At 40.2% G+C, this 27,244-nt stretch overlaps 1 protein-coding gene across 10 annotated transcripts in view; it reads left to right on the top strand.

Annotated features, from left to right (window-relative positions):
• SLC4A4 (solute carrier family 4 member 4) overlaps window positions 1-27,244 on the top strand; it is a 291,521-nt gene that overhangs the window by 161,600 nt on the left and 102,677 nt on the right. For 6 of the 10 annotated variants that reach the window (XM_039542307.1, XM_039542309.1, XM_039542301.1 and 3 more), the window contains 4 exons: window positions 948-1,108; window positions 7,428-7,607; window positions 16,107-16,202; window positions 25,088-25,164. In XM_039542307.1, the coding sequence (XP_039398241.1) occupies window positions 948-1,108; window positions 7,428-7,607; window positions 16,107-16,202; window positions 25,088-25,164 (514 nt within the window). The remainder of the gene's footprint in view (window positions 1-947; window positions 1,109-7,427; window positions 7,608-16,106; window positions 16,203-25,087; window positions 25,165-27,244) is intronic. The other 4 variants (XM_039542305.1, XM_039542311.1, XM_039542304.1 and 1 more) reach the window with 2 other exon arrangements.

Raw genomic sequence — 27,244 nt, 5'->3', positions numbered from 1 at the left:
CAACTAGATACAGAATGAAGAAAACTGATAACTTTTTTTTTTCTTCAATTAAGAAAGGCTTCATGAAAGCTGATTTGCCCCCCCCCCTCCCCATTTTGATTTTGGATGTTTCAGGCGAGCTAGTGAGTTTTTTGGCAAAGAACTGTCTTCTTTAGTTATAAGTTTAAAATTGACTGTACATGGTTGTCTTTCACATACTAAATAGTGAGCAATAATGTGCCAGAGAGAATGTAAAGCGGAGGTTCTGTGTTTCTTGACTCAATGGACAGTCTCCAAACCAGGAATTAAGAGACCTGGGTGTTAATCCCAATTCTGCCAACAGGGCTCCTGTGTAACCTTGGACACATCACTTCACCTCTTTGTGCCTCAGTTTCCTCCTTTGTACGGTGTTTTGATGTCTATGGATAAAAAGAGCTGGGTGGTATTTATTTATTTAATTGGCTATTCCCCTCTTATGTTCAAAGTGTGACCAAGTGTAAGAAAAATAAAAATCTGTGAATGAATGAAGATCCATTTCGTAATTTCTCTCTCTCGATATATTTCAGTCATTTTACTTTTCTGCTTGTCTCAGCTTACCTGGTACCTTTAAAAACCATGGCCAACATTTTCAAACTTAAGTGTTTTAGGCACCTAAATGAGAGTGATCTTATTTCCAGAGGTGTTGATAATCCATTGTCCTTTGGGGACTTTGGATACTCAGCACCTCTGAAAATCAAGTCACTTTTATAGGTGGCCCACTATGGATTAGGTGGCTAACTTGCAAACCTTTGGCCTGTTCAAATAGTGGGTGGCATTGGTATAGTTGTTTCATTTTCTTTGTCTTAATTTAGAGTGACGTGTCCATGACCTCATGTACGTTTAAACCTGGCAACACCCTGTTTTTGCCACTTTCAGAAATGCCAGAGGAAACATTTTTAACGTATTCTTGCTGCTCTGCCCTTCCATAGGTGGATAAAGTTTGAAGAGAAAGTGGAACAGGGCGGAGAGAGATGGAGCAAGCCTCACGTCGCGACGTTGTCCCTGCACAGCTTGTTCGAACTGAGGACGTGTATAGAGAAAGGATCCATCCTGTTGGATTTGGAGGCCACTTCTCTCCCTCAGGTAGTGGGTAAGTAAGCTTCCATGGAGGCTCTTTCAATAATTCTCCCCCTCACCACCCCCAATGCTCTCTTCCTCAGAGCCTGAATAATGGCTGTCAGTGAAAGTGAAGGAATGAGCTTTTTGGCTTCCAAGCCAACCCATGTCCCAGGCTATCTGGAATGACAGGAGTAGCTTGAACTAGGTGGCTTGGAAGATACAAAGTCTTTCACCTGTAGCATACAGCCCTGCTTGATTGTGATTGAAAGCTATTGCCATTCAATGGCTCTTCAGTAGCCTATGCAAAACGATTGGTGCTTTCAGTCCAGCTCTGAGTGAATAGATGTCCATGTCATAGGAACCACTGTTACATTTGCCATGAACTAGCACTTCTGTTGGCCATCTCACCTGAGAAGTGGAGCAGTGGATTAGAATGGAGAGTGACTTATTCTCTTGCTCCTAGAGGTGATTGCTCCCAATCAGGGTTCAAGCACATTAGAGCAATGTGGGGTAGTTTGCATCACTGCTACCTGTGTTGACACTGTTCTGTGCATGAAGGGGGATCCACATTCCACTGCTGTCAGACCTTACGTGTTGGGCTTTGCAAAAGCGCTCAGTGTTGGTCTATCTCTTCTCCCAGTGAACTCACTGCTAATAGTACCATTGACTACAGAATTAGGCTAATGCTGAGCGCTACATTCCACAGTTCCTCTGAGGAACTCACTCTACTTGCCTCTAAAACTACTATAGCGACTTCAGGGTAGAGTTGTTCCAGGGCTAAGCATGAGTTTGTCCTCAAAATATGGGATTGATTTTAAAAATGAGATTTTAAAAAAATAAGAAATCTTAGGTTATTTTTATTTTCTTCTACCTTTTCGAGCCTGTAGGGTTCACATTTCCAAGACTTTCTCTGTAGCCATGAGTAGATTTTTAAATCTCTCCCTTAATGACATGGCTGCAGGAGCTGAGGCTCGAAGAAAAACAGCAAATCTCATTAGCGGCAACACTGCAGTTTAATATTTGAGAATATTTACCCTCTACTTGTTTAAGGGAAAAACTATAGACACATTGAATGAGCGAAACTGAATTCCTTTTATAATAAATTTCTCTGTGAATTGGTATTCCTCTTTCTGTTTATTATTAATTCATGGTGTAACAGAATAACAGAGAAATACAGTTTCCACATCCAAGGTGATATTCAAGCACGTCACTAATACCAGCTACAAGAGCGTGGCAATTACAGTCTGTGTTAGTGAAACCCTCACCAGGGGCTTTTTGCTTTACGTGGCATTAAAGAATTCATAGATTGGATCTCACTTTGTAACAGCAGAACCGAACATAGTTTTAGTGGTTCAGTTTTACCTATTTGCTGATAGTGGTGGTACTTGCTTGAGGACTTCCAAGCTCTCCTCTGCTCTGTGGATTCTCTAAGATTCCTTTTTCTCATTGTTGGGTAGGGGGATACCCGTGAGTGATAGGTTTGAGTCACAAACCTGTGACCTAAGTCTGTCTAAAAAGCACGTTCCCCAACTCATTCTTATAAAACAAAAAATAAATGGCAGCATAATTTTATCTAAAAAGATGTAACTGGCCTCCTCTTCTGCCTGAGCTCTAAGCCAGGGCTAAATTCTGTGCTAGATTGCTTTAATATGAATTTTTAACTTCCCGGTACTCTGGATTTACTCTTAGTTAAAAGCATGTGCTTATTACCTCTTCTTGACTGAGGGAAAGTCCTTAGCCCAATCCCTTATCACCTGGAAATCCACTTTTGTTTCCATACCTTTGTTCTTACAGGAATCCCAGTTAAAAACACAAACCGTTTCCCTGAGTCATCTTCAAACCCAAACTGCCTCCTGTAACTTGAAACAACTGTAAAGATTTCTCCCGAAAACTTTGAGCGTGCACCCCTCTACCCCAAAGAAACTGGGCTTGTCTAAAAGGGGGAAGTTAGTCCAAAATAGCTAGGGTATGAATTTAAAGAGCAATAGGTATTCCGTACTAGCTCCCTCTGTGGACTCTCTTATTCGGCACTAGGGGCACCCTTCTGTGGTTTAAGGTTAATCCACTTCTGCATTAGCTAGTCCAGGCTTTTCCTCTGTGTAGTAAAGACCCATCTGAAAAATGGCAGGAATAACGGGTATATGTGGGTATGTATGATTATTGCTGAAAATGGAGCCAAAGCAAGTACTAGATCAACTTGATGTGGGACATTAGACATCAAATGAGGAATGCCCTTTAAACTAAGGAGCACCCCTTATTCTAAGTTCACCTGGCAACTGGACTGGGATCGCCAGACTATAGGCCACCAAATAATCATCAGTTGGTATCCGCTTTTACTTGCTACTGTCCTGATTGGATTCACGCTCTGTGTGGCAATGCTACTTCCCTAAGCCATATAGACCCTCTTAGCAATTTAATTTTAATTAACTCATGCAAGAAGGTGTCAACTGTATTTTGATTGACACTAGGTGCTGTGTGGGAGGAATTTCAAATGTCAAGTGTTATCTTAGACTCCAGTCATGCAAAGACCCATTGACTTCAATGTATTTTCCCTGTTAACATTAGAACAGCTCAATGCTTCTTTTCTCTATTGACTTCAGTGGGATTACTCACTGCATAAAGTCAAGCATGTGTACGTTTCTGCAGGATCACGATCATAGATTGTAAGCTTCTTAGGGCAGGAACTGTTTTCCTCTGTGTTGTGCATAGCACTGAGCAAGCTATCTGTGCTCCCCAAATAAGAATGTATATTTATAAGTAACTTGTGTGCACATACCGAACAGTGGACAAGAGCCACTGATGATATACAGGTTTCAGAGTAGCAGCCGTGTTAGTCTGTATCCGAAGAAGTGAGCTGAAGCTCACGAAAGCTCATGCTTAAATAAATTTGTTAGTCTTTAAGGTGCCACAAGTACTCCTGTTTTTTTTTGATGATATACAATTATTTGTCCAGCCACAGCTTGCAAATACTAAACCATTAAAAAATAAAATAAATTGCACTTGTTTATACATAGAGCTGTCATCTTTGATGTTAGAAAAACATTGATACAGGCTGTGGCAATCTGATTCTGAAACAAGGATAGTCACCAAGAGTGCACCTGACCAATGCTCTGTGCTCCCCTCGGGTACTGTGTTACCTAAGTTATGGGTTCAGTTTAAGGTCTTGATCTTAATCTTCATGGCCCTCAATAGTTGTGGACCAGGCTAAGGCTACACTGGCAACCACCTCATCATCCATGATCCTCCAAGACGGCTTTGTTCATGAAGGACACGGAAACGAGAAGGGCATGCTGATTGGAAGGAAGAGGAAGAAGTGTCATGAATGGTTTTTCTTGTGCTTAATTTTTATTCTATTTCAAAGGTTTAAAAAAAAAAAGTGTCCAGCTCTATAATTAATTGGAAAATTGGGAGGTGGAGGGGAGAAGGGGAAATGAACATTTCATTAGTTTTGGTGCCAATATTTGAAAAATTTCAACCAGTTCTATTAGAAATGCTGCAGTGGCATTTTGAGAGCTAGAGGCAGAGCTTTTGTGATGTGGGTCTTAGGTGGTGGAGCACCTTCCTGGAAGAGGTTAAAATGAGAGAGCCTATCCTTTTTCAGAGGAGACCCCAGTGCAAAACCAACCTTAGCAACCCTACTAGCAATAACAGGAAAGCAGGAGGTAGAAGTAGGATGGGAAAAGAAGGGGAAGGAGAGAAGGAAGGAAAATAAGGTTGTAGCACCAGAGCATAGGTAGGGATGAGGAGACTCCTCCACATTGATTGTTATGCTTATCGTTATGTTGTATTTCACATTTAGATACTCAGGTGATTGGAATGCTCAAAATAGCTAAGGGCTTGTCAACGTGGTGCGCCAATCTGGATTACAGGGTTGTGAAATGTAATGTGCTTTAACATGTTGCCCTGTGCCCCATATAGACCCCGCTGCCGTGCACTAAACGGTTTCTAGTTCACGTCGGTGTAGTTCTGTTTCAAACAGGGCTATGTTCGCGTGCACTAAGACAGCGAGTCAGCTATTCATTAGCAGCCTTCTCTGCATATGTGTGTAGCATCAGAAACATACAACTTTCAAGTTCACGTCCGTTAGGAAAAGACTACATCACAATCACTGTTTCTCCTAATTTTGACACAGCTGGCGAGACCCAAAATTGATCTGATGGGCCAGTTTTCAGAATAGGGTGGTAAAAGGGGGTAGGACTTGACCCAGGGTGTGAGTGCTCTGTGCCTACAAAGGAGGGGACTGAAGGGAAGTGAGGGGATTTGCGCCACAGAGCTGATGTTGTCTTTTGAGAACTAACAGCGAGATTTTTTTTTGTATGAAAAGAGCTATAGTATTGCATGACCTCTGATGACTGTTGTCAATACTGTATTCTCACTGATGTATGAGAATTCTCATTAAAAGAGAAACAGAAAACAAACTAGTTAGAGTAATCTCTGGTGGAAGCACAGTTAAAGTAAACAATAACTTGGTTTTAGAATCAGTAAAAATAGCATAATTAATTTTTGAAAGTTCTCCACATAAAAACAGTTAAATATTGTCTCGTAGGCTAGGCTCCAACTGTGTCCTGGTATAAAGTCACAGTCAGGTGAGGCAGGTTCCTTTATATTCTAAAGAGCCAGATTTACAAAAGCTGCCTTTAACATGAGGCTTACAATTTTTGAATCACCCCAAGTTTTGAGGGCTAATTGGGTTAAATAGTTGCTTTTACGTCTGTATCTCTTACGGCACCAAGCACGGTCTCTTTGATTCATAAATAATTGTATGCAAAAACTGGAGATAAAATACCCCAAAGCCAGCCACTAAAATCAGAGACCCCAAAACTTTAATCACCCCAAATTAGAGGGCTGGTTGAGGCCGCTTTGAAAATGTGGCCCTAAATATTTTTTTCTTCCCCTTAGATATGTGCTCTTATCACCGACTTCATTAATGATGATGACAAACAAGAAAGTAAAACTCACAGATTGGTTGCTTTGTACTGTATGAGGAACATGGAAGGTGGGAAAGAGGAGTTAGTTTGCCAAGTGGGGGGAAAAAAAGATAAAATTGACAGGGAAAGAAACGTTGAGCTTCTCCACAGGTGTTTAAATAAATAGAATACAAACAGTAAAAATTAATTGGAAAAATTGCACAAAGCCTCTTTTTTGCAAAATGTCTTTTGTCTGCACACATGTACACGCACGTAAACACAAACATGCTCAGGTAAATTGGAGTAAATTAGCACAAGTAAAAGAAAGAGCTGAGACCTTCCCTCCAGGAACCAAAACATTGACTGAATTAATAAAATGGGTAACTTAATATATGACTTGGGGAATTAAGATTCTGAGTAAACGTGTCTATCTCTTTTGTTTTTTTAAGGATTTCCCTGATTATAGGGATGGAATGAGAGGGTTGATGAGAAGGGGGAAGGTTTGGAATGGGGCTGGAAGCAGTTATATGGAGACTCCGTTAAGGCAGAAACATGCAGGTGTTAAAACAATACATTTTTGCCTGAACTAACAATACTGATGATAGTCAGCAGAGGTGATAATTCCAATGCTGCTCCCTTCTGCAGATAATTTGAGTGAGGCAGTGGTTGGGGGTTGCAGGAAGTGTCTTAGTAAAGAGCAAGAAAAAGAAAATGCTCTTGGACTTGAGACCCCATAAATCCTGGAATATTTGCCTTTGGATGACTTTCCCAAGTTCATATTTATAAGAGAATCTCTTTAGGGATCATAGAATTGAGTGAGTTCTACCTCGTGTAGTTGATGTTAATTTACTGTGAATGTAGGGATATAGTTTAATTGTTCAGTCATTCCCAGGAATTTTACTCCATAGTCCTTGTTAAATTGCATTTAGCTGGAAACCTCTGGAGTGAAATACTGGCCCTATTGAAGTCAATAGGCGTTGGAGACAGAATTTCACCTGTGGTGTTGCTGTAGCATCTTGATGACAGTACGTATCCATGAGCATTTTTCATTCCGTGTAGCAGATTCTTTCCCTTTCTGGATGGCAGAGAGCAGTCCTTACCTCCTGAAGTCAATGCAATTACTAGTGTGAGGGTTGTGGGATGTAGCCTTGTACTGGTATGATAGCAGTGTTTCTTTTAGGGGTCTCCTGGGCAGGGCTGGTGACTTTTGGAAGACAAACATACTTAAGTTTTGTTTCAAAAGAAATTCTTAAAAGGGAAACCTACTTTTAAACATAAAAAAAAAATCACGTTATTAAAAAAAATGTTGGCAGAAGAGGGAAAGCCCCGGAACAAGTAGGGTGAACTCAAGAAACCAGACACTGAGCTGAAGATAGCAGGCTAATACTTAAAATAACTTTGATTTTTCTCCCCTCTCCATTCCCTTATTTCTTTTTGTAACAGAGATGGTTGTTGACAATCAAATTGAGACGGGCCTGTTGAAACTAGACATGAAGGACAAGGTCACCTACACGCTGCTCAGGAAGCACCGGCACCAGACCAAGAAATCCAACCTACGCTCTCTGGCTGACATCGGGAAGACCGTCTCCAGTGCAAGTAGGATGTTTACCAACCCTGATAATGGTAATGCAGAGGCCAGTTGGCTGTAGCCTTCCCTTTGAAAGAAACCCACAAAAAACTAACTCCATTGCCATCTCATGACCATGCTTTTTCTAACACGCAAGTAGTGTAGTGGGCCCTTCTGATAATGCATCAGTTATGGGCTCTGCTGCTGTGGCATGTTGCTCTGTCCATATCTTCGCTGGACTAACTGGGTGAACATGAGAGGGTACAGTGCTAGGTATCTGATAGCAGAATACAATACTCCATGGGGCTCACAGAGTAATACTTGCAGTGACACTTTCAGATGATGTTGGGGAGGTGATAAAGATCAGTGAGTGTGTACAGTATGAGAACATGTAGGGGAGAAAAGTGCCTGAGACCCTAAAGGCTAGTTGAGTAATCTTTTATAAATATAGACCATGTTTTTATGCATATTGAAGTTTCTTATCGAAGGTTTACGTAGGCCTTTAAAGTAAGGCCTCTGAATATAAGATAGTAAAAGCGAGCTCAGTTTTTCGTACACAGTGACATTTGTTCTGTGTGGTGAAAGCTGATTTCCGTGAAGCTTTGTTCATCTTAAACTAAATCATCCTATGGAAGTGTCTATATGTGTATATAAACAGATATGGGGGGTGTGTGTCCCTTAAATATGCATTTGTATATGTGTATTTGTAGGCATGTATGTGTGTGTATAGTTTATACTTATACTTTATGCATAAGTAGCAACTCCATAGCTAAAAGTGCATTGAGATTTGCACTTTGTAAAGCAGACCAGTTAGAAAATAGTATCCAGAAAAGCAAGAATAACATGTTAAGCCAGTGAGAAGGCTTTGGCATGGTTTGGAATTTTGCAAACTAAGTGTCATATGAAGAACATTTACAAGTTACTGTTTTAAAATAGCAGGAAGTCAAAGTGAGGTGATGGTGGTAATACCGTACTAATGGCAGTGAAGTCACTCCGCTTTCTGCATTCTGCATCAAATGCATGCCAGCATCTCCCCCGTCATATTTTATTGTTAAATAACACTACCTCTTTCATACTGTCCTTTATTTTTGGGGCTTATTTGTGTGTATTTGTGAGAGAGAGCAAGAGAGAAATACTTGCTTTCAATAATAAAAAAAACTTATTGCATACCAGTGCCTTGAATAAAGCTGCATTCGGACAGAGAAAATAAGGGGGGAGTAGAATCAATCAAGGGAGTGTCTTGGTTGTGAACTTTTTCAGAATGTCTGCATGAGATTTTGGTAGAGTGAAAAAGGAGGACTTGGTTCCAACAGCACCGTAGAGAAAATTATACTCATGCTAAACTTTAATATAGAGGAAAGAATGATAGGATTTGCCATGTTAGATCAGATGGTTGGTTCATCCCAAAGAATATGGGGTCTGACGAAAAGCTATTGAAGTCAATGGAAGGACTTACACCGACTTCAGTGGGCTTCGGATCAGGCCCATATTGCAAGCAGAAATGTCATGCTATACCTGATGCTTCAGAGAAAGATGTATAAACTGCTGGTCATGCGCCTAACCACCTGTATAATGTACATTTGGTTCAGGGTACTTAATTCTTTTATGATCCCACAGAAACCATTGAGATTTGATTGCCCTTATCTTAATGTGCATAACTGTTCAGAGTGTAACCTCTTACAGTAGCACTTAGAGGTCCCAAGCACACAGTAATTCACGTAGTAATCAAACAAATGTTTTTATTAATTACAAATAAAAATAGTCCACCCCTAGTATTTGTCTCTGGCCTCCAGTGTCAGTGAATTCCACAGGTTTGTTTGTGGTGTCAGGAGTGCCAGAAACCCTTGTGATGATCTGATATTACTGTTTGACATGGTTAGGATTAAAGACTCTTCAGAACTGGTAAGGGATTAATTGACACTAAAGGGGAAAAGTACATTGTATAAAATGTGCATTCCTCTCCCACACTTGGTTTTCTGTCTTTTTAAAAAAAAAAACACTGCCCCATATGCATGAATGGTCTCCCTCCTCTTTTGTGCCAGCTCTTCGTTCAGTCCTTCACTTTCGCAGCTAAGCCCTTCGGTGATGAACCATCAAAATCTCCAACCATTTAACAGAGAACCCAGCCAAACAAAAATCAGCCCCAAAACCCTGCAACATTATGCAATGGAATCATCAGCAGATCAGTTGTGTATCATGTATCTTAACAGTATTCTCTATCTCTCATAGCTTGTAAGCCCCGGAGGCAATCATGGTGTCTTCCTCTATGTATTGTAGAGAGCTGAGTTTCTTGTCAGAACTGGTTAAAAATCATCGCTGATATATTTTGGAAATTGTGTGAGTGAGGGATAAGCACATAACCCTCATCTTTCTGTAAATTAATTTTTAGCCTAAAAAACACCCCTTACTCAAGTTGCAAGTTGGGTCACCAATATAATGGCTAGATTTTTCATTCACTTCTCTTTTAGTGTTGGAAGAAGCATTGTGGTCCAGTGGCTCCACTGAACAGGACTTGAGACCTAGTCCTGTTCCTGGCACTGTCTCTGATCTGCTGGGTGACCTTGGACAAATGAGTTAATTGTTCAGTGCCTCTGTTTCCCCATCTATACATGGGGGCGGGGGGGGGGAATAAATTAATGAAGTGTTATGAATTTGAAGTTAAAAAAATTAAACTTTAAATAAAGTGCTTTGAGCTCTAAGGTTGAAAAGGGTTATATATAAACTAAGGATAATAATCATTATTATTATTATTTATCAATGCTTTAATTTAAAAAAAAAGATAAAACCAACATTGCCTTTGCATGCATATACATCACTGCATGGATTTGAGTGGGTGACCCACATTGACATCTGAAGGCAGAATTTGGCCTTTAAACCTATAGAAATGTAATAAGAACAAGACAATAGCTGATTGTCTTCATGCCTGATAACAATAAAAGTATCAGTGTTAGTCTGGATCTGTAAAAAGCAATAGAGAGTCCTGTGGCACCTTATAGACTAACAGACGTATTGGAGCTGACGAATTGGGTATTCACCCACGAAAGCTCATGCTCCAATACATCTGTTAGTCTATAAGGTGCAACAGTAAAAGTGCCACCAGCCCATGGTGATTTCTGCCACGTAGATGATTCCTTTCAACAGTTCAATTTTGTTTGCATTGTTTTGAAGCTTTCATACAAATTTAATTTTTTTTATTAAAGCTAATGTTAAAATGATATAATACATAGTTTAAGAAAAGAGTGTCTGTACATCTGGATACAGTGCTTAAATTATTCAAAAGTACAAAGATTGGTTTAAAAGTAATAATCAGCAATAACCTAAATAAGATTAATAAATTTAATGATACAATTATTACTACTGTGTATAGGAGGATAATGAGAATGGCAGTGATAGTTCTTCCATAGAAGAGATTTGTGCCTTGCCTACTTCTCACCTCTCTGTGTAATAGGTTTATGGGCTGATAAGATATTTAAACAGCTGCTCTGTGTTCTGGCAATATTAGAACAGATAACGTCTAACCTCCAGTCCACCCTTAAAACAATTTAAACTAAGTTACCAAACTGAATTTAAAGTTACCATTAATTTGACTGTGTTTATACAATGATGTGTATGTTCAGTAAAAAAGTATTCATGAAGTCGCATTTAATGAGGTATAACTAGATTATATGCCATACTACATGTCCGTTAAACCTCAACATTTTATTTATATCTTATTGGCACTTAATGTGCAATAAAGATTTTTAAATGTGTGTTTGGAACCCATGATTTAGCATGTTATCCAGTCTTATTAAATTGTTCCTGAAAATCTTTCATTACTAAACAATATTTTAACTGTATGACTATACTCTTTTTTTTTTTTTTTAAATGTGGATTGCCCATCTGCCACTGGATTTCCAATAGCTTTTTTTTGGAAACGTTACCTTTATAAACTAAAAATAGAAAACATCTAGTAAATATTTATAATCATGCATGTTGCAGTAACTTAAAGAGGGAAGGAATAGTCCTTTCAGAATAAATGGCTGCCCAAGGAAGGCCAACCTGGCAGCCTCAGTGCATGGTGAGACCCAGTTGCTCACAATGATTCTTTAATGTATGGTCACGCCTCGCCTAACCTGCCCTTTAGACAAAATGGAAGTGCTCAATGGCAATGGAATTTTGGGGCAGCACACACCAATGAGATTCTGTGCCAGGGCCGGCGTCCCCACAGACTGATGGAGAAGTACCACCTGAGCTGCTGGACTCTCCTCAAGCCCTCAGCAAGGGCCTGATGTAAGGATTAGAACAGCTATAGTTGGTTGGCAGTCCTGGTGCTCTTCCCTACCCCCAAGAGCTGTCAATTCACAAATGTTTCCAATCTTGCCTGGGCACCCTTACCTACTGAACCTTTAGTGCAGATTAGGGAAGGTCTGCTGTATGTTTGCTTTGCAGTATCCTTGGTGTGTTCTTGCATCTTCACGGAGGCCTCAGTTTGAAAAGGCACATAAGCATTTCCTGTTTGGGAAGGCACTTATGCATGTGCATTAATGCTTTCCTGAATAGGGATGCTTTTCTAAATCTGTGCCTAAAAATAATCCAGTTCATCAGTCCACAAAGGCTCTCCCCTTCAGTAAAGCAGGCGAGAGATTTGATTGTGAATATTTCATTTGATAGTCAACAGGAATTTATCTGAGGTTCCATTAAGAGCTGGCCCTGTTTTCCACTCTGTGTGAAGTAGTAATACTTTACAGTTGACCAAGGTTCCTGAATACTTCTTCCCCACTTTAAACACTTTAATTTAGGAAGTTATTAAAAGCTCATTCATGTAAGTTGCATTTTAAAATAGTTCTCTCTATTCACAACACCTACATCTTTAAAGTAAAATACTTAGAACAGAGCAGCCGTTTATACAGTGTTTATTTTCTTGAGTGTGAGGGCTACATTAGTAGTTGTGGTGCATCCTAGTGATTTAGGATCTTCCTACTGTGCTACAGCTCCCCTTCTGTGTTATCTTTACATATCACTAGCCTGTGGCCCTGATCTTGCAAACACACGTGTGAGTCACCATTGTCCTCCATGGGCCATACATAAAATTACTCTCACATGTAAGTGTTTGCAGGGTCATGGGCTATTTTTGTTAATTGCTGCTAGCTCTAGAATTGAACTCTGTTATATATTTAATGGGACACTGTCAGGAGGAAAGTAATATTTTTTTTTATGGAAATAATTTTTGAAAATAAAATTTACCTGTTATCCATTTTCATTTTTGCTGTTTGGTTTGGAAAATAAAACTTAGAAGTTTCACTTTCTTCTCTATCTCCTCCTCCTTAGCACTAGGTCACTTACTATTCTAAAAGGAGGAAGAACAGTTTAAAAACAACACCCCCCCCCAAAAACAAACAAACAAACAAAAAAAACCCTTGAAGGTAAAGCCTCTTTTAGGATTATTGCCTATTTTTGTTTAAAGAGCATTTTTTCATTTAAACAACTGCAATGTAATTCTCCTTTAATTGTCACATGTCTGGAATTACAAGTAATTTTGTTTTGAATCATTTAAATGGTATGAAAATTAACCTCCTGTAACTTGCTTTATCTGGAAAAGGGTTGACTTTTTTAAAAACTTATTTTTTATTCTTTTAGAACAAGAGCATGAGCCAGTTTAGGATTGATACACTTTAACCTGTATGCTATCAAAGATAGCAAGAAAAACAAGGAATATAGAAATAATTATTAGACAATAAACAGAGAAATGGACTATTTATTTATATTAAGATTGAGGTAGCAAAATCAGTAATATAATAAAACTAAGAGGGACTCAGTCCTGCAAACCCTGCGTTTTATAACAAAGGAGTTGGTGATATTACAAGCATTGACACGTTTAGGCTGATTATTATATATCTCTTTGGCATATTTGGTTTTGTTCATGTTGTTTGTGGGGAAGGAATCTGGGGAGTTCTGTATACATTACACAGTAGGAGAACTTGAACAAACAGAAGTTTAATAATTTCTTAACTCTTAAGTTAGTTGTTGTTGTACTCTCACTTTATAATGCGCAGTCATGAAGTCTCCATGGGATGACTCCTAAGAAGCAACTCACTCAGTGTGTTCAATGGTTGCCCTGTATTGGCTAGTCCTCAGAGGAGCTCTTGCTGATGTCTCATGGATAATCTGCAGCTCAGGTGGTAGAGGCCTATATGTTTGGATCCAAAGAACTTGGGTTCTAGCTCACCTAGTGACCACGATGTCTTTGAATTGCAGACTATGGGTTTGTTACAATTTGATGTGATGCATAAATAGTTTGGGAAAGACCATGGCGGTGTTTTGAAAATCCATTTTCATATTCGCTTTCATTAAAATCACTTGGAGATTTGTGAAATGTGTGTAAAATTCAGCATTGTAAGAGGGGGAGAGTTTCAAAGGCACAAATAGGAGCTAGGTTCCTAACTTCCATAGACTTTCAATAGCAACTGGCTACCCTATGTGCCTTTTGAAAATCTCACCCAGGATGACCATCTCGTCATTACAAGGGCTGGCACAATCATTCTGTTCCTAATTCATTTGTTTAATTACTTCTCTTAAAAAGACATAGTGATGATTAAATTAGCCAAAACACTTTTGAAGTTTAAAATCCTTCGATGGCAAAGGTATGCAATAAATGTTTTTATTTACAAACGTGTAATTAGGGTTGAGACTTGGTCTTGCCCAGCCAACATTGTTTCAAGAGGAACTTCCCCAGAAATCATTTTGCTTTGATTGGATCCACTGATATGAAAGAGGCTGTGAAAATCATAATAATTTCCTAATAATCATAATAATTTGATGGAGGAGAGTAAATATGGGCTATTTATTTCAAGTACTCTGTTGCTTGAGCAAGCGGCAGATGGTTATCAAAAGCATAAAAGGCAAAGATCTCCACTTGGATCTTGTTGGCTGGAGCTACCAAAAGTTGCTCTTTCAAAGGCACCGTCCTTCATTTCTGTTAATAAAATCTGCAATAATTTCAACACTAACTTCAAAAATGTTTAATCGAAATGTTGGTTTCCAGCATGAGGAAGAGGACTGCACTATTGCATCTCATTTTGTAAGTTGACTTTGAGTGTTCATGTTAATTTTAAGGTTTCCTTTCTGGTCACTGAATATAGCATTATTAAGCAAGATGGAAGAATAGTTTTAGGCACTGGATTTCACAGCCAGTCTTTGGCTATCTGGCAAGGCATTCCAGGCCTGAAATTTTAGAGGCTTTTGAATATCTAGTTAATGTATTGGGCTGCACACAGGACTGGAAGACCAGAATTCCCAAGTTTTTAATCCCCACTCTGACACTGGCTCACTGTGTGCCCTGGCACAAACCTTAGTTTGCCAATGTGTAAAATGAGGATAATACTGACCTTGCATTACACAGGTATATGAGGATTAGTTAGTAAATGCTCATCGGTGTTTTTTGAAGCTGAAAAATGCAATGTACTCTACATTTTAGCCATTAGTAGAGGGCTAGTTTTCCTTCTTGCTAGAATCTTGAAACACCGACACCATGCGAGCCGACAGCTTGCCAGATAAATGAGTAAATCAGTCAAAATGAGCAGAAAAAAGGCAATAGAAAATTGTGTGTGCACGTGTGCATGTCCTTAATACATAATGCCATGTTACAAAGCACTGTGTGTATTGTGTGTGGGTTTTTTTAAATACCTAGTGCACATTATGTAGAGGGTTGCCAGGAGGAGAAAGCTGGGTTGGTTGGTTTTCTCTGAGCTGACATGAGTAGTTTGCAAGTAGAAATGTTTAAAATAATCATGTTTATTATAATGCTTCTTACAGAATGTGTTCAAGAATACAACAAAGAATGATGGATATTGACAGTGGAACACTTTTTTTTTTAAATGTTTTACTGTATAGTACAATACAGCTTTATTTTGTATAGTGTCTTTCATACATACTGTGTCCCAAGTCTCTGTAGAGTTGAATAATACAGGAACAGAGTTAAATAACAGCACAGGGGGAGAGATTAAGGAGGAAAAGAGATGTTTTCAAGTGATATTTGAAAAGAGCAGGAGAATTAGTCATTAGCATTATTTAAATGGAGTACATTTACAGAACACTAATTGGTATATATCTGGCTATGTGCAGCGGCCAAGATTTTCAAAGCTGGGCTCCTAAAGAGAACTGATTAATTTTTCAAAGATGCTGGCCACTTGCAGCTCCTATTGATTCCACTGGGAGCTGGGGCTGCTCTGTAATTCAGGCTTCTTCTATTTTGGTAAATGAATTTGGATTTAGATGTCTAATTTTTGACCAGTATTAACCTACAAGACACGGTGCCCAAGTGCTGAAGAGTGAAATTGGAAGGGGGTTTTTCATGCCCTCTCAAGAGCTATTCCCAGAACAATGTTGCTGTGTGGAGAGGTGGGTTTGTGTGTTTAACAACATGAATGTTCTGACACTGTCTTTCCTAACTTGCTCGTGCAATTGCTTTAGCTTTTTTTCCTTCATTTTTTTTTATTACTTAACTTTGCTCTCTTCCTCCTCCTCCTCCTCGCTGCTGCCATTGTCTCCTGCACTGTCTTCTGCTTTCAACACTAAAGCACGCAGCCCACTTGAGAGTTCTGTGCCCTGCCTAGCAACCCGCACGTTGGATGATGAAATCCGAGTGCAGCGCAGCCCCAGCGTGGGATGGCTAAGTAAGTCAGTGATTGGGGACATGGGGAGGAGGGACGAGCTACTGCACATGGATAGGTTAGTTTGGGGAAACATAGAAAGGGGGAACACAGCAGTTAAAATTCTTAAATGTGCCCTACCATAGTAATAGCCAGAGAGATTGGAAATGCTCTCTGCATAGACTAGATACAGCAATAGCAGTTCATGTGACCCTGGGATGCCCCAACAGCGTTTCCTGCTCTTTTCTCAAAGTTCCATCTGCTATTGCTGAAAGGGTAGTTCAGGTTCCATTCCCAGCCAGACTCTTGTCTCTCTTCTAAGTCAGCCAGTGAAATTATCAATGAGAGGCAATCAATGTGGTGGTTTTTTTGATGGAGACACCTTCCTACTAGGGACCAGACCAAGACCATCAACTCATTCACTAGGTCACTAAAGAGCCAACACATGGTAACAGCTTCCAGTCTGGAACAAAGTCAGATTGTCAAACTACAGGTGAAAGGCCCCATAATCTCATTAACAATCCCTCAAAGCATCTATTACTAAAGAATTAGATTTAGCAAGTTACCTGTTGTTTATGTATTTAAATATCTGATATTATTAAGAAAGTTTTTAACAAGGTTTGCCAGTTGTACAATGTATTACAAATGCAAAGTTGAATTTTGGTTCCCTACAAATGAAATATGCATCTATGCAGGTTTCCATATATCACAAAGCTGGCAAAACTCAGTGATGAGTTGAGCTTTGTTCAGGGCCTGTTCCTACCACTGCTCCTCATGTCGTCTTGCTGATTTCAGTGGAGCTGTTTGTTTTCAGAGCAAGGTACCGTCAATACAATGATGATAGAATGGGGCCTTTACAAAGCCATAGTTGTTTTTAATAATCGTCAAATGTTTGAATTGTGAACGTTAAGTTGCCAGAACAATAAAAGATAATTATACAGTGTATTAGTAGAAAGAAATGTCAAGTTGAAGAGGTTTTGCGTGGTTTATTTTTTGTGCTAGCACCTGATGGTATAAACTCAAGGGGTAACATTACTGATATCACAGATATGGTGAGGTGGCTTGGCCCATATTCAGGAAATTATTCCTATTTAGCAGAGCGCTTAAGCATATGCGGCACGTACTTTAAGGATAAGCATGTTCTTCAGTGCTTTGCTGAATTAGGACTCTAATGCAGAAATTCTTTCCTCCATCTAATTGTATAGAAGAGTGAGCTTCTGAGGATTGACCTAGCATGGTTTCTTGTTCCTCTGCTCCCAGACTCCTCGTTATTTGCATCTGAGCAGCGTATTAGCTGGGCTCCTGAAGGTTAACAACCCCCCCGACACACACACACTCTATTTTCTGTTCTTTCTCTCTTCTGAGACAGTGTTGCTAGAGCTTCTAGCACATTGCCTCTATATTGTATTTATTTCTGTAGCAGGACACTACTGGGTATGAATAATATTGTGTTAGTTCAGGTCTGGTACGTGGTCATTTAAAGAAATTTCTAGGGCTCCATTTCTTTTTGTTTGACACAAAACCATGGAACTTTTGTGCAGTGTTGGCAGTTTCCCAGGAAAAAGGAGTTTAGGACAAGGTGGTGGTAAATACCGGCTTACATCTGGTTTAAACTGGGAAATTGGGGCGAGGGGGAGAGGAACGGGTGGCATCCAAGTTCAACAAGCACGGAATGAATCTTTTCAAACTTTGGCTACATCCATTCAAAACTGAGGAATAGGCTCGTTCTATCCACTGCTTCAAAGTTGGTCTTCTGCTACAGAATACTGCGTGGCCAAGTGGACCTGGACTGGCAATCTGCAACTCTGCCTGCTTCGGATTGCTTAGTGCTTCAAGCCTACCCCTCTGCATTACTGTCATGTTCATATAACCAGATGTTTTTGACTTTTATATTATCTTGAAAACGGAAATGAGTCATGACATGTATACTTTTTTTGAGGAAAATACCGAACCAAATATATGCAGACGTTCTGATGTTCGGTATAATAATTACATATATTAGCAGTACACCCACTGCAGTTGTACTTTAATTTAGGGTTGTACAAATAAAATCGATGAATCTACTGCCTTATATAACCACAATTTGAATATGTAACTAAAACTAAATGTAATGGGGTGTGTGTAATGAAACAGTTTTTAAAAAATGCCTTCAACTGGGACTAACTAGTTTTTCATGGGGTCGTAAAAACTGCCTCTGGCCATCCCTGCTTTTGTGGCAACGTTGTTTAGCAAGGATGCCACATGCTACTAACAGAGTCTACTCAAGTTTGTATTTCTCCAGCTGTTGATGTCTGCATGTTAAGTGGGACCGTTTTTTAGTTGCACACTTTTTTAACAAAAGGCCATTTAAGTGCTTCTAGTTTTTTGCTTGCTTGTCTTAGAAATCATATTTATTCTTCTCTTCCCTTCCACGGTTCGCCACTAGTCCTTTCCTCTCTTCAGTATGCATTTTTCTTTCTTGTAGCAAGTGACACCATTCGTATCTTACTGTTTTGTTTTTCCCACAAGGAAACGCGCTCTCTTTTCTTGTGAGCCTGTGGAAAATTTCCTAGATGTAACTCCTGCCAGTACTGGAAAAACAGCCTGTAGGAAATGGGATCTTAGCTCAAGGATAAGTAAAGTTCGGCTTAAAGATCTTTGGTGACTTGAGGTCAGGGTCACCTCAGTTGGAGTCAGGAGATGCAAACTAGAAACTGCAGCTCCCTGAACCAGCAAGTCTTGCTTATTCTTAAGTGTGGGTGGATGGGAGATTGGAGTCCCTACTGCAGCTTCCTCTTAGCGGTTCCTTTGGGGAAGGGCGACTTCAGCTTCCGCTGGGGATTTTACAGCAGCCTGGCCAGTGGAGGAGGGGAGACCCTGAATCTGCACATTGCCCTAATGACCAGGGTCGTGTCACCATGGCCCTGCTCACTTTTTGGGTCAGCCTGGCCCTTTGCTGGTTCCCTGGGTGGAAGGGAGGTTTTGGTAGCATTGTGACACCCCATAACCTCTCCATGGCAGTCTCTAATGCAGTGAGCCTGCCACGGTGGGGATATTGTTACATTCACACAAGAAGCAGTTGCAGTGGCGCTGATTGCATGAAATGGTGGGTTGTCTTGCTTGTCTTTGTGTGCAGCAACACGGGTTTTTTGACAGAGAAATGTGGTCAGGTCCATACATGCTGCATCTGTTGTTATACTGTTCTGGGAGTCCTGAAGCACCCATGCCACATTGCCCAGCAGTCATCTTGTATTGAGAGGCTTTTGGGTAACTTCTAAAAATAGGGCAGTGCATGCTGGGATGGAGTTCATAGGGTCAGCTCAACTGGTATAGATGCAATGCTTGCAGCTTCCCATCCATGCTCTGGAGAGGCCAGTGCAGAGAGTGCTCATTTGAGCCTGGCCTGATCTGAAGACCTTGTCCCAGAGTTTGACACCAATGCTTATAAAATGTCTTGGAAGACTGTGGTGTGTGGACGTGAAACTTGCAAAGTGTTGCAAACTCAAGGTGTTGGAGCCTATATTCAACCTCGGGCAGGTGGCCAAAAGGAGCTGAAGATGTGCGTCATCTGTACCTGGCAGCTATATTCAGTCAGGATTGTGAAAAGCTCACCGCTTCCCATCGGATACAGGCACTTCCTTAGGCTCTGACACGCAGATCTAAGGGTGAACAGAACCGTGAGTGAAGATTTTGTAGCTTGTTGTGCCAAGTGAAGATAGAAAAAATAGGCCTGAATTTGACGGGTGGTGTGTCTCATCATTAAAGACCCAGGATAATTAGGAGTGATAACTGCATATACCGGGGCTGAATGTTGCCCTTTACCTCCCGCACTCAAGTCGTCTTATCTATGAAGAAAGTCAAGGAATTGTGACTCTCTTGAAGAAAGAGACACATGAGGAGTTAACCTGAAGATGACACTTGCCCTCCATACAGTGTTCCTTTAAAAAAAAGATTCAAGATCTAAGAACCTATTTGTGGCTCTCTGTTCAAACTATTTTCATGCTCCTTTAGGGTCAGTTGTCAGTGAGAGTCTGAATTCAGGAGTCCGGTTTCTTGTGCACTTAGTATTTCCAGCACCTGTTGCTCCTAAATTTCCAAAAGTAGCTGGTGATTTAGCCACATGGCTGTTACTGAAGGTAAAGAGAGAGGACTTTTGTGTAGCTTTACTCCCCAGCAGTGTTTTGAAAATGTAGGGAATTAAGGTTAAAACTTTCCCCTGATATCCAGTGGGTTGGGATGGGAATGAGTGTGAAGGTGTTGGGAGCCGTGCATCCTGTGAAATCAGCAACTGTGCATGCAAAGTGCACTAGCTGCTGTTATAAAATGCAGAATGATGTGCTAGCAGGATCAGGCATTCAGTCTCCATAAAAAAGGATACATAAACATAAAATGCAGATAAACGTACAGCCTTAAACATTAAAAACAAGTGTTCATACTTGAGTTTTAGAGTAAATGGTTGTTTTATTGGTCCCTTGTTTTCCAGCTGTGACTGTTGGCTAACCTCAGTGTTAAAGACCAGCCAACTAAAGATTGAACTACCTGCATTTTATTTTGTTGGAAGGCGAAAGCCTTTCTGCCTGAAACAAAAATGCCAAGGTTAAACCTATTTATTTTTCACAGCGGTTAGTAGAATGTCTGGACTTAGTTTCTGGCTAATTTAAGTCATTATAGCATCGCAAGTAGCGATGCCATAGTTACAGCTGAGATGTGTACAGCTCTGCATCTCAAAAACAGAAGGTGGTACAGAATATGACCTTTTCTTTAGGGTCACTTCCTTCCCCGCTGAATTCAGTGGGACTTTGGCCCCTAAGACTGGGATCACAGAGCCCTCTTTGAAAGTTTCAGTTGAAGGAACCATAGTGCAGTTACTGTGATGCTGCTGTTGTCTCCCCACGTTTGAAGGCCCCTCACTAGCAATATGAGCGGTAGCTGGAAGGGCAGGTTTTTTTTTTTTGAAGAGCCCCTCTGCTCTGGAGTTCACTTGTCCTATTGGATTAACAGTTTTCTACCAATGTACTTCAATCGTAAATCAAGACTGGATGTTTTCCTGAAAGATCTGCTCAGGTTCAAACAGGAATTTTTTCAGGGAAATTCTGTGGCCTGTGTTTTATAGGAGGTCAGCCTGGGTGATCACAGTGGTGTCTTCTTGCCATATAATCTATTAATCTGTTAACCTAAATACAGCATTCCGAGCATGTTAGTTCTGTCTTGGGCAGCTCATAAGAAAGATCCCACCAAATTTTGTGATGTGGACAGGTATCTACTGGTGAGTAGCTGGAAATTGCCTGACTCAGTCCATGTGTGGCCCAGTCGAGATTTGGTGCTAGAAATCCAGATGTTAGTTCATCAACAGGACCATCTTTTTTTGCCAGTGCAGTCAACAGAAAATGGAATTCCACCTTCAGCAAATAGCCTTCCCCATAGCAGCACAGCATAAGCCGCCTCCAAAACTCTTCTGAATACTCTCAGATGTGTTTAAAACAGCTTGTTTTAAATAAAGCAATTGGCAAATTTTTAGGTTTTTTCCCCCCCCCAAAGTTTTCTTTCATGTTTTTGTTTTTTAAACTTGAAGCCACTCATGCAGTGGCCTCTCAATGACCATATGATATGGCTGCAGACACTGCCAAGATTTGGAGATCATATGACAAGAAGAAAAGCTCCTTGGACAATGAGAAATCAATCCCAACATCTCTCTGTCTGCTGCTGCATCCAACAAGCAGCCCAGACTACCCAGCCCAATAGCGACGGGTAGGTGGTAGATTCGGGATACAACAATTATGTACCCTACCCTTGAGCATTCCCATCTTTGAAGGTATGTGAACTTCTTCAAAGCTGTTGAGCTCAGCTGTAGTCAATATTGTCTGTTTCATCTCTCATTTAATAATAGAAAAGGGCCCTCGATAGGAACCTTTTGCTTCAATTCACCCAGCTGCGTGATACCAATTATTGGGTTGAACAAGTTCTGTAGTTACAAAAAAAAATGCCTTCCCGTGTCATTTGATTTCAGATTTGCAAAACTCCCCTCCATGCTTCTCCACTCAGTTCCAGTTTTTCTTTTTAACTCATGTACATTATGTACTTTTACTTGTGTAAAAAATAATTCCCAGAATTCGCAGCCTGTCTGTAACTTTTAAAAACTAATGAATTAACTAAATGCAAGAAGAAAAATCACTGAGTTTTAATAATGCACTACAGGTTTCAAAGACTGCAGCCTTATTTTGCTTCTCCATTTCCTCTGTGCTCTGTGGCAAATATTTCTTTACATTCTTTTCAGAATGACGCGGATTGTTTTCAGAAACACAAAGCAAGGTGTATATTGTATAATAGATGCAAATATGCCATCAGGCAAATTTGATGGTTTTTTCCCCAGTGAATTTTTTTTATCATGCATCGCACATACATAAAGCACAAATCAAATACTTTACTGAAACTTTAGGGGCACCACTCAGGTTGGCATACTGAAAGTTAAACTAGGGAACATTTGAGGCTGCACATAACTGGTCTCAGATATGTAATTTCCCACCTGGTACTCTGGGAAAATTTTGCATGGAGTTGGCTTGGATGATGGGAGGGAGTTTGTGGGTCTCCTTTCATAGCATCTATCCAAGTTCAGCTGCTTATTGCTGTGTTTTTAGCCATTCTTGTTCAAAGTAATAATGAACCATGTGAATATTGTAATTAAAACTGGATCAGGAAAAGAGTATCTTGAGTCTGTCCATTTACTTTCCTCCCAGTGAGTCCAAACCCTTTTGATTACTTGAAAGTTGTCTCAATATGTATCGATAGCCTCAGCTTAAAAGGGGAGGTGTATATATGTGCATGCTGTATACACACGTAAGGTTAACAATGGAGATAAAAAGGAAAGTAAATTGGAACTTCCTTAGGCACTGGAGACCCTCTTATAGAACCTCTAGGAAATCCCTACTGAAAGTCATTGAAATTGCTATTCTGGTCTTCCCAAATTTCATCAATCTGCTGGTCCCCATGAGGGTAAGTAGACATGTTCTAGGACCCTGGATTTTGTTTTTTAACTTGCACCACTTCAGTGTCACAGAAGATATATGCTTATTGGAAGATAATACAAATTGGTGCCATAATATCACTTGTGCCCCAGAAGTTTTTAATTGAATTCCTTATCAGAAAGGGGGGCTTGAGAGCAGTGTTTTTGCCTTAACAAAAGGTGCCAGTGCTTACCAATCTTGGCACCTGAGTGTATCTCCAGCAGTGCAAAGGTGGCTGAACATCGTAACATTAGGAGTAGATTTTCAAAAGAGCTCAGTTCTTAGTTGTGCACCTGAATGGAGTAACCAGGTTTTCAGAGTGCTCAGCTTCCAGTGAGAACAGTGGGAGCTGCTCAGTACTGATCTCTTTTGGCCTTTGGATTATAGTTTGAACAAACCTCCATAAATGAAGAGGCTTATTTTGAGACATATCCCAACCTAGAGTCTGAAAACTTGGTTGGGAAATCTCACAGCAGCTCTCTTTGAGATTTTTCTATATCTCCACTTATGGTCATGATTAGAAAAATCTGGGTTAACAGCCTCTCTTGCTGTATGTTAGAACTTCTGGTTCCAACAGAAGTCTCAGAGAAAGTATCCTAACATTTCAGAACCATAAAAAGAGCATATTTGGAAACTGACATGCCTTTCAGATTCAGGGTATTATATTTGTTGTCAGTGTCTCTCTTTGGCCACTGTTTGGTTTTTCCTTTTCTTGTAGTTATGACTGTCCCTTTGTGGGTTTTTTTTAAATAAAAAATTAAAGGGTTCTAATAGAATTTTAGAAATGAGTGAAGGTTTGGTTGCTTCTTATTTTTCTAAGTTATTTCCTCCTCTCTGCTGCAGTGTCTGAAAACATAAGGTTCAACTGGAATAATTGTCCATAAGTTTGCGCACAATTACTATCTGGATTTGCTGCCTTGAGGTCTGTTAGGTTACTTTACTGACATTTTAAGGCTAAGCAGCGTGTATCTTGTCAATCGCTTCTTTGAAAGAAAGGTTAAGTCCACCTATTTAAACTATTGGCCTCTGTCTTCTGGGTAACTTCAGTCCGCTATCCTATTGATTATGGAGTTTTACACCAAGTTGATGTGCAGATAGTTTTGTCTCTTCTGTTCAGCAGTCTCAGAATTAGCCTATGGTTGACAGAGAGGGTCAGTTACCAAGGTAATTGGAAGAAAAGTAATTTCTTCCAAACAGCATCAGCTGATACTATAGACAAGCTCCCAGTATGCAGTGTTGATTAAACCAGCTGTTTGGTCAGCTTACGTAGAAAGCTTCCTATTCTCTTAGCTGGGGGGACTAGTGTAGGAAGGGTTACCTGTCAAACATGTCCAGGAGCAGCGCTCAAACTGTTTTTTGGAAGTGCCTTAAACTTTATTTTATTTCTTTTTCATACTGCGGGCTTGTCTACGCTACCCGCCGGAATGGCAGGCAGCGATCGATCCAGCGGGGGTCCATTTATCGCGTCTAGTATAGACAGGATAAATCGACCGCTGAGCGGTCTCCCGTCGACTCTGGTACTCCCCCAGAAGAAGGAGCGCAAGCCGAGTCGATGGGAGAGCGTCAGCTGTCAACTTACCGCAGTGTCTTCATTGCGGTAAGTTGATCTAAGTACGTTGACTTCAGCTACGCTATTCACGTAGCTGAAGTTGCGTATCTTAGATCGACCCCATGTGGTAGTGTAGACAAGCCCTTAGTGTGGGAATTTTGTGGACCAGATACTATGAATCTTTGGTTTCCTTCTATTCTCTTTGCAACTTTGAACTCCATAAAGCACCCTGTATCCGGCTCTACAATTTTTCCAGTTTGGCCCATTACCCTGCCCTTCTTATGCAGCCCTTTGGAAGGTAGTGCTATAGCCAGGCCGTCTGTGTCCTTTTTGCTGGGTTGTAACCGATGCCTTAACTGGTATTGACTTTGTGCTTACAGGCAGTCCAGCCATGACTCATAGGAACCTGACTTCCACCAGTCTGAACGACATCTCTGACAAACCTGACAAAGAGCAGGTAAGCTTCAAATTCTGACTTCATTTGAAGTTGTGCAGGGGGAGGAGGGGGAGTTTGGACCATAAAACTGGAGTGCAAGAGATGAGCAGGAAACAGGTAAGTAGATGGGTCAGGTGTTCTGCATAGCCGGCTTACAAAACGCCCCAATTGTAAGTATCAGCCATTTATAAAGCAGCAGCTGTGGTATTGTCAGGGATGAAGGAACCACTGCTTGTGGTAGTTTGTGGTGTGACGAAGAGATCCGGCAGCCATATTGCTGATTTACTGGTTAAGCAAAGTACGTTGTCCTTTTCCTTGTGAAGTGAATGGATAACATCTAGCTTCTGATTATCTCCAGCTTTCCTCTAAACGTTGAAAGAGAGATGCATACTTTCAGCCTAGGTTCCACAACACACTTTATAGTAGATGTTATGAGTTAGAGCTGCTTGTACCATAGGGTGTGCCCTCCCATCTGGTGGGTGATGGATTCCTTATCAGTGATCACTTCAAAAATGCACATTTGACCAAAAAGGGCTTAAAAGAAACCCAAGATGATATTAAAAAAAATAAAATAAAGTTTGATTGAGTAGACCTGTGATGTCAACGAACATAAAACCTTTACCAGCTTCCAATAATTTGCCTGTTTGAGGTTCTTTTGCATGTGCTAAGGGAATCATACTCATTTCCTCGGTGTGTTTTCTCATCTTTTCAGAGAGTTTAGGATTTTAAAGAGTAAGTTCATTTGAACACTTTGAAAGCTAGTGTCTGAATAAATGCTCTGCAAATTTCGATCATCCTTTTGTTACAGATTCAAAACCAAGTTATTTTCAAGGTGTGACTGTTTCTCTGGTGGCATCTCCCTCCGCCCCCCCCCCCCTTCTTCTACACGGTTTATTCCCTTGGTTATTTCTTGATGCAAAGGAGAATTACATAGTTAATGTATTTCCCTGAGAATGTTATGATCAGCAAGGTGAGAACGATTCAAGTCCTTCGCAGTGATAGTTGCTGGCAATGTTGCCGCTACTTATTTGAATAGAGCTGAGCTTTTGTGTTAAAGGGGCATGTGAACACAGTCGGTATAAGAAAAAGAGTTCAAAATTACTTCAGGTTCTACAACTGCCTTTCAATGCCTCCAGCCAAATTTTGTGGTTTATGCTGTTGTACATTTCTCTGATTTGAAACAAAAAAAATTCTTTCCCTGTTTGCTGGGTGGAAGATCCACACAAGTGGGAAATGACTGAGTAGAGAAACACTGAAATGGACTATACAAAAACTTCAGTCAAATGCATGGAGTAGAAAGAATAGAGAGACACATTTTCACCTCTAATCTTAGTTTTAATAATCTGTTAAATTACTTCCAAGAAAGTTATTAATTTTTATTTTATTTATTTATTTGCCAAATATCCAGTTTTGTCAACGCCAAATCATTTTGTGGAGATAGTTTGGTTTTGAGAGAGAGAGTGAGACACCCTCACTGTAGATGGGTTGGGGGTCTGTTTTGGAATCTTTTAGACCCAGGTTCAAGTCCTTGTTTTGCCTGAATCAGAGTAATTGGGGATGAAGAGCTCTGCTGTAATTCAGGCAGAGCAAAAAATTGAACCTGAGTCTCCCACATCCTCCACCAGCACCCTAACCACCAGCCTATAGAACAAAAACACAACAGTGCATTTTCAGAAAAATGCTTTCATTCCAACGTGGAACAAAAACCAATTGCAAAACCTCAGAAGTTACCACAGGATAGAATTGTCATCCTCTGTGCTTTGGTTGGTAGCGTCTTTCAGAGTGTGTGTATTTACACAAACACTCTCGGATTTGATTGTAAGGAAGCCTTGATGTATATTTTTATTGATAGAAAGGAACATGAGGCAAAATTCTGTATTTAACAGGAAAGGCAGCAATGTAATACAGTATTAAATGTTTTGTCATCAGGATCCCATATACTCAGTAGCAAGCGAGACCTAAATACTGCAACAGTCTCCTCACTTTTCTGCAGCAGAATCGTGCTGAATTTTGCATCATTTAAATTTTGATGGAAGCATCAAGCAAATCCAGAAAATAGGTTTTTTTAAATTGCATTTAATATAAAAACGAATAACACAGT

This window comes from Mauremys reevesii, linkage group 5, assembly GCF_016161935.1.
Source record: "Mauremys reevesii isolate NIE-2019 linkage group 5, ASM1616193v1, whole genome shotgun sequence".
NCBI classification, from domain to species: domain Eukaryota; kingdom Metazoa; phylum Chordata; order Testudines; family Geoemydidae; genus Mauremys; species Mauremys reevesii.
Note: the sequence above shows the minus strand (reverse complement) of the source record. Positions and strands in the feature narration are given on the sequence as shown.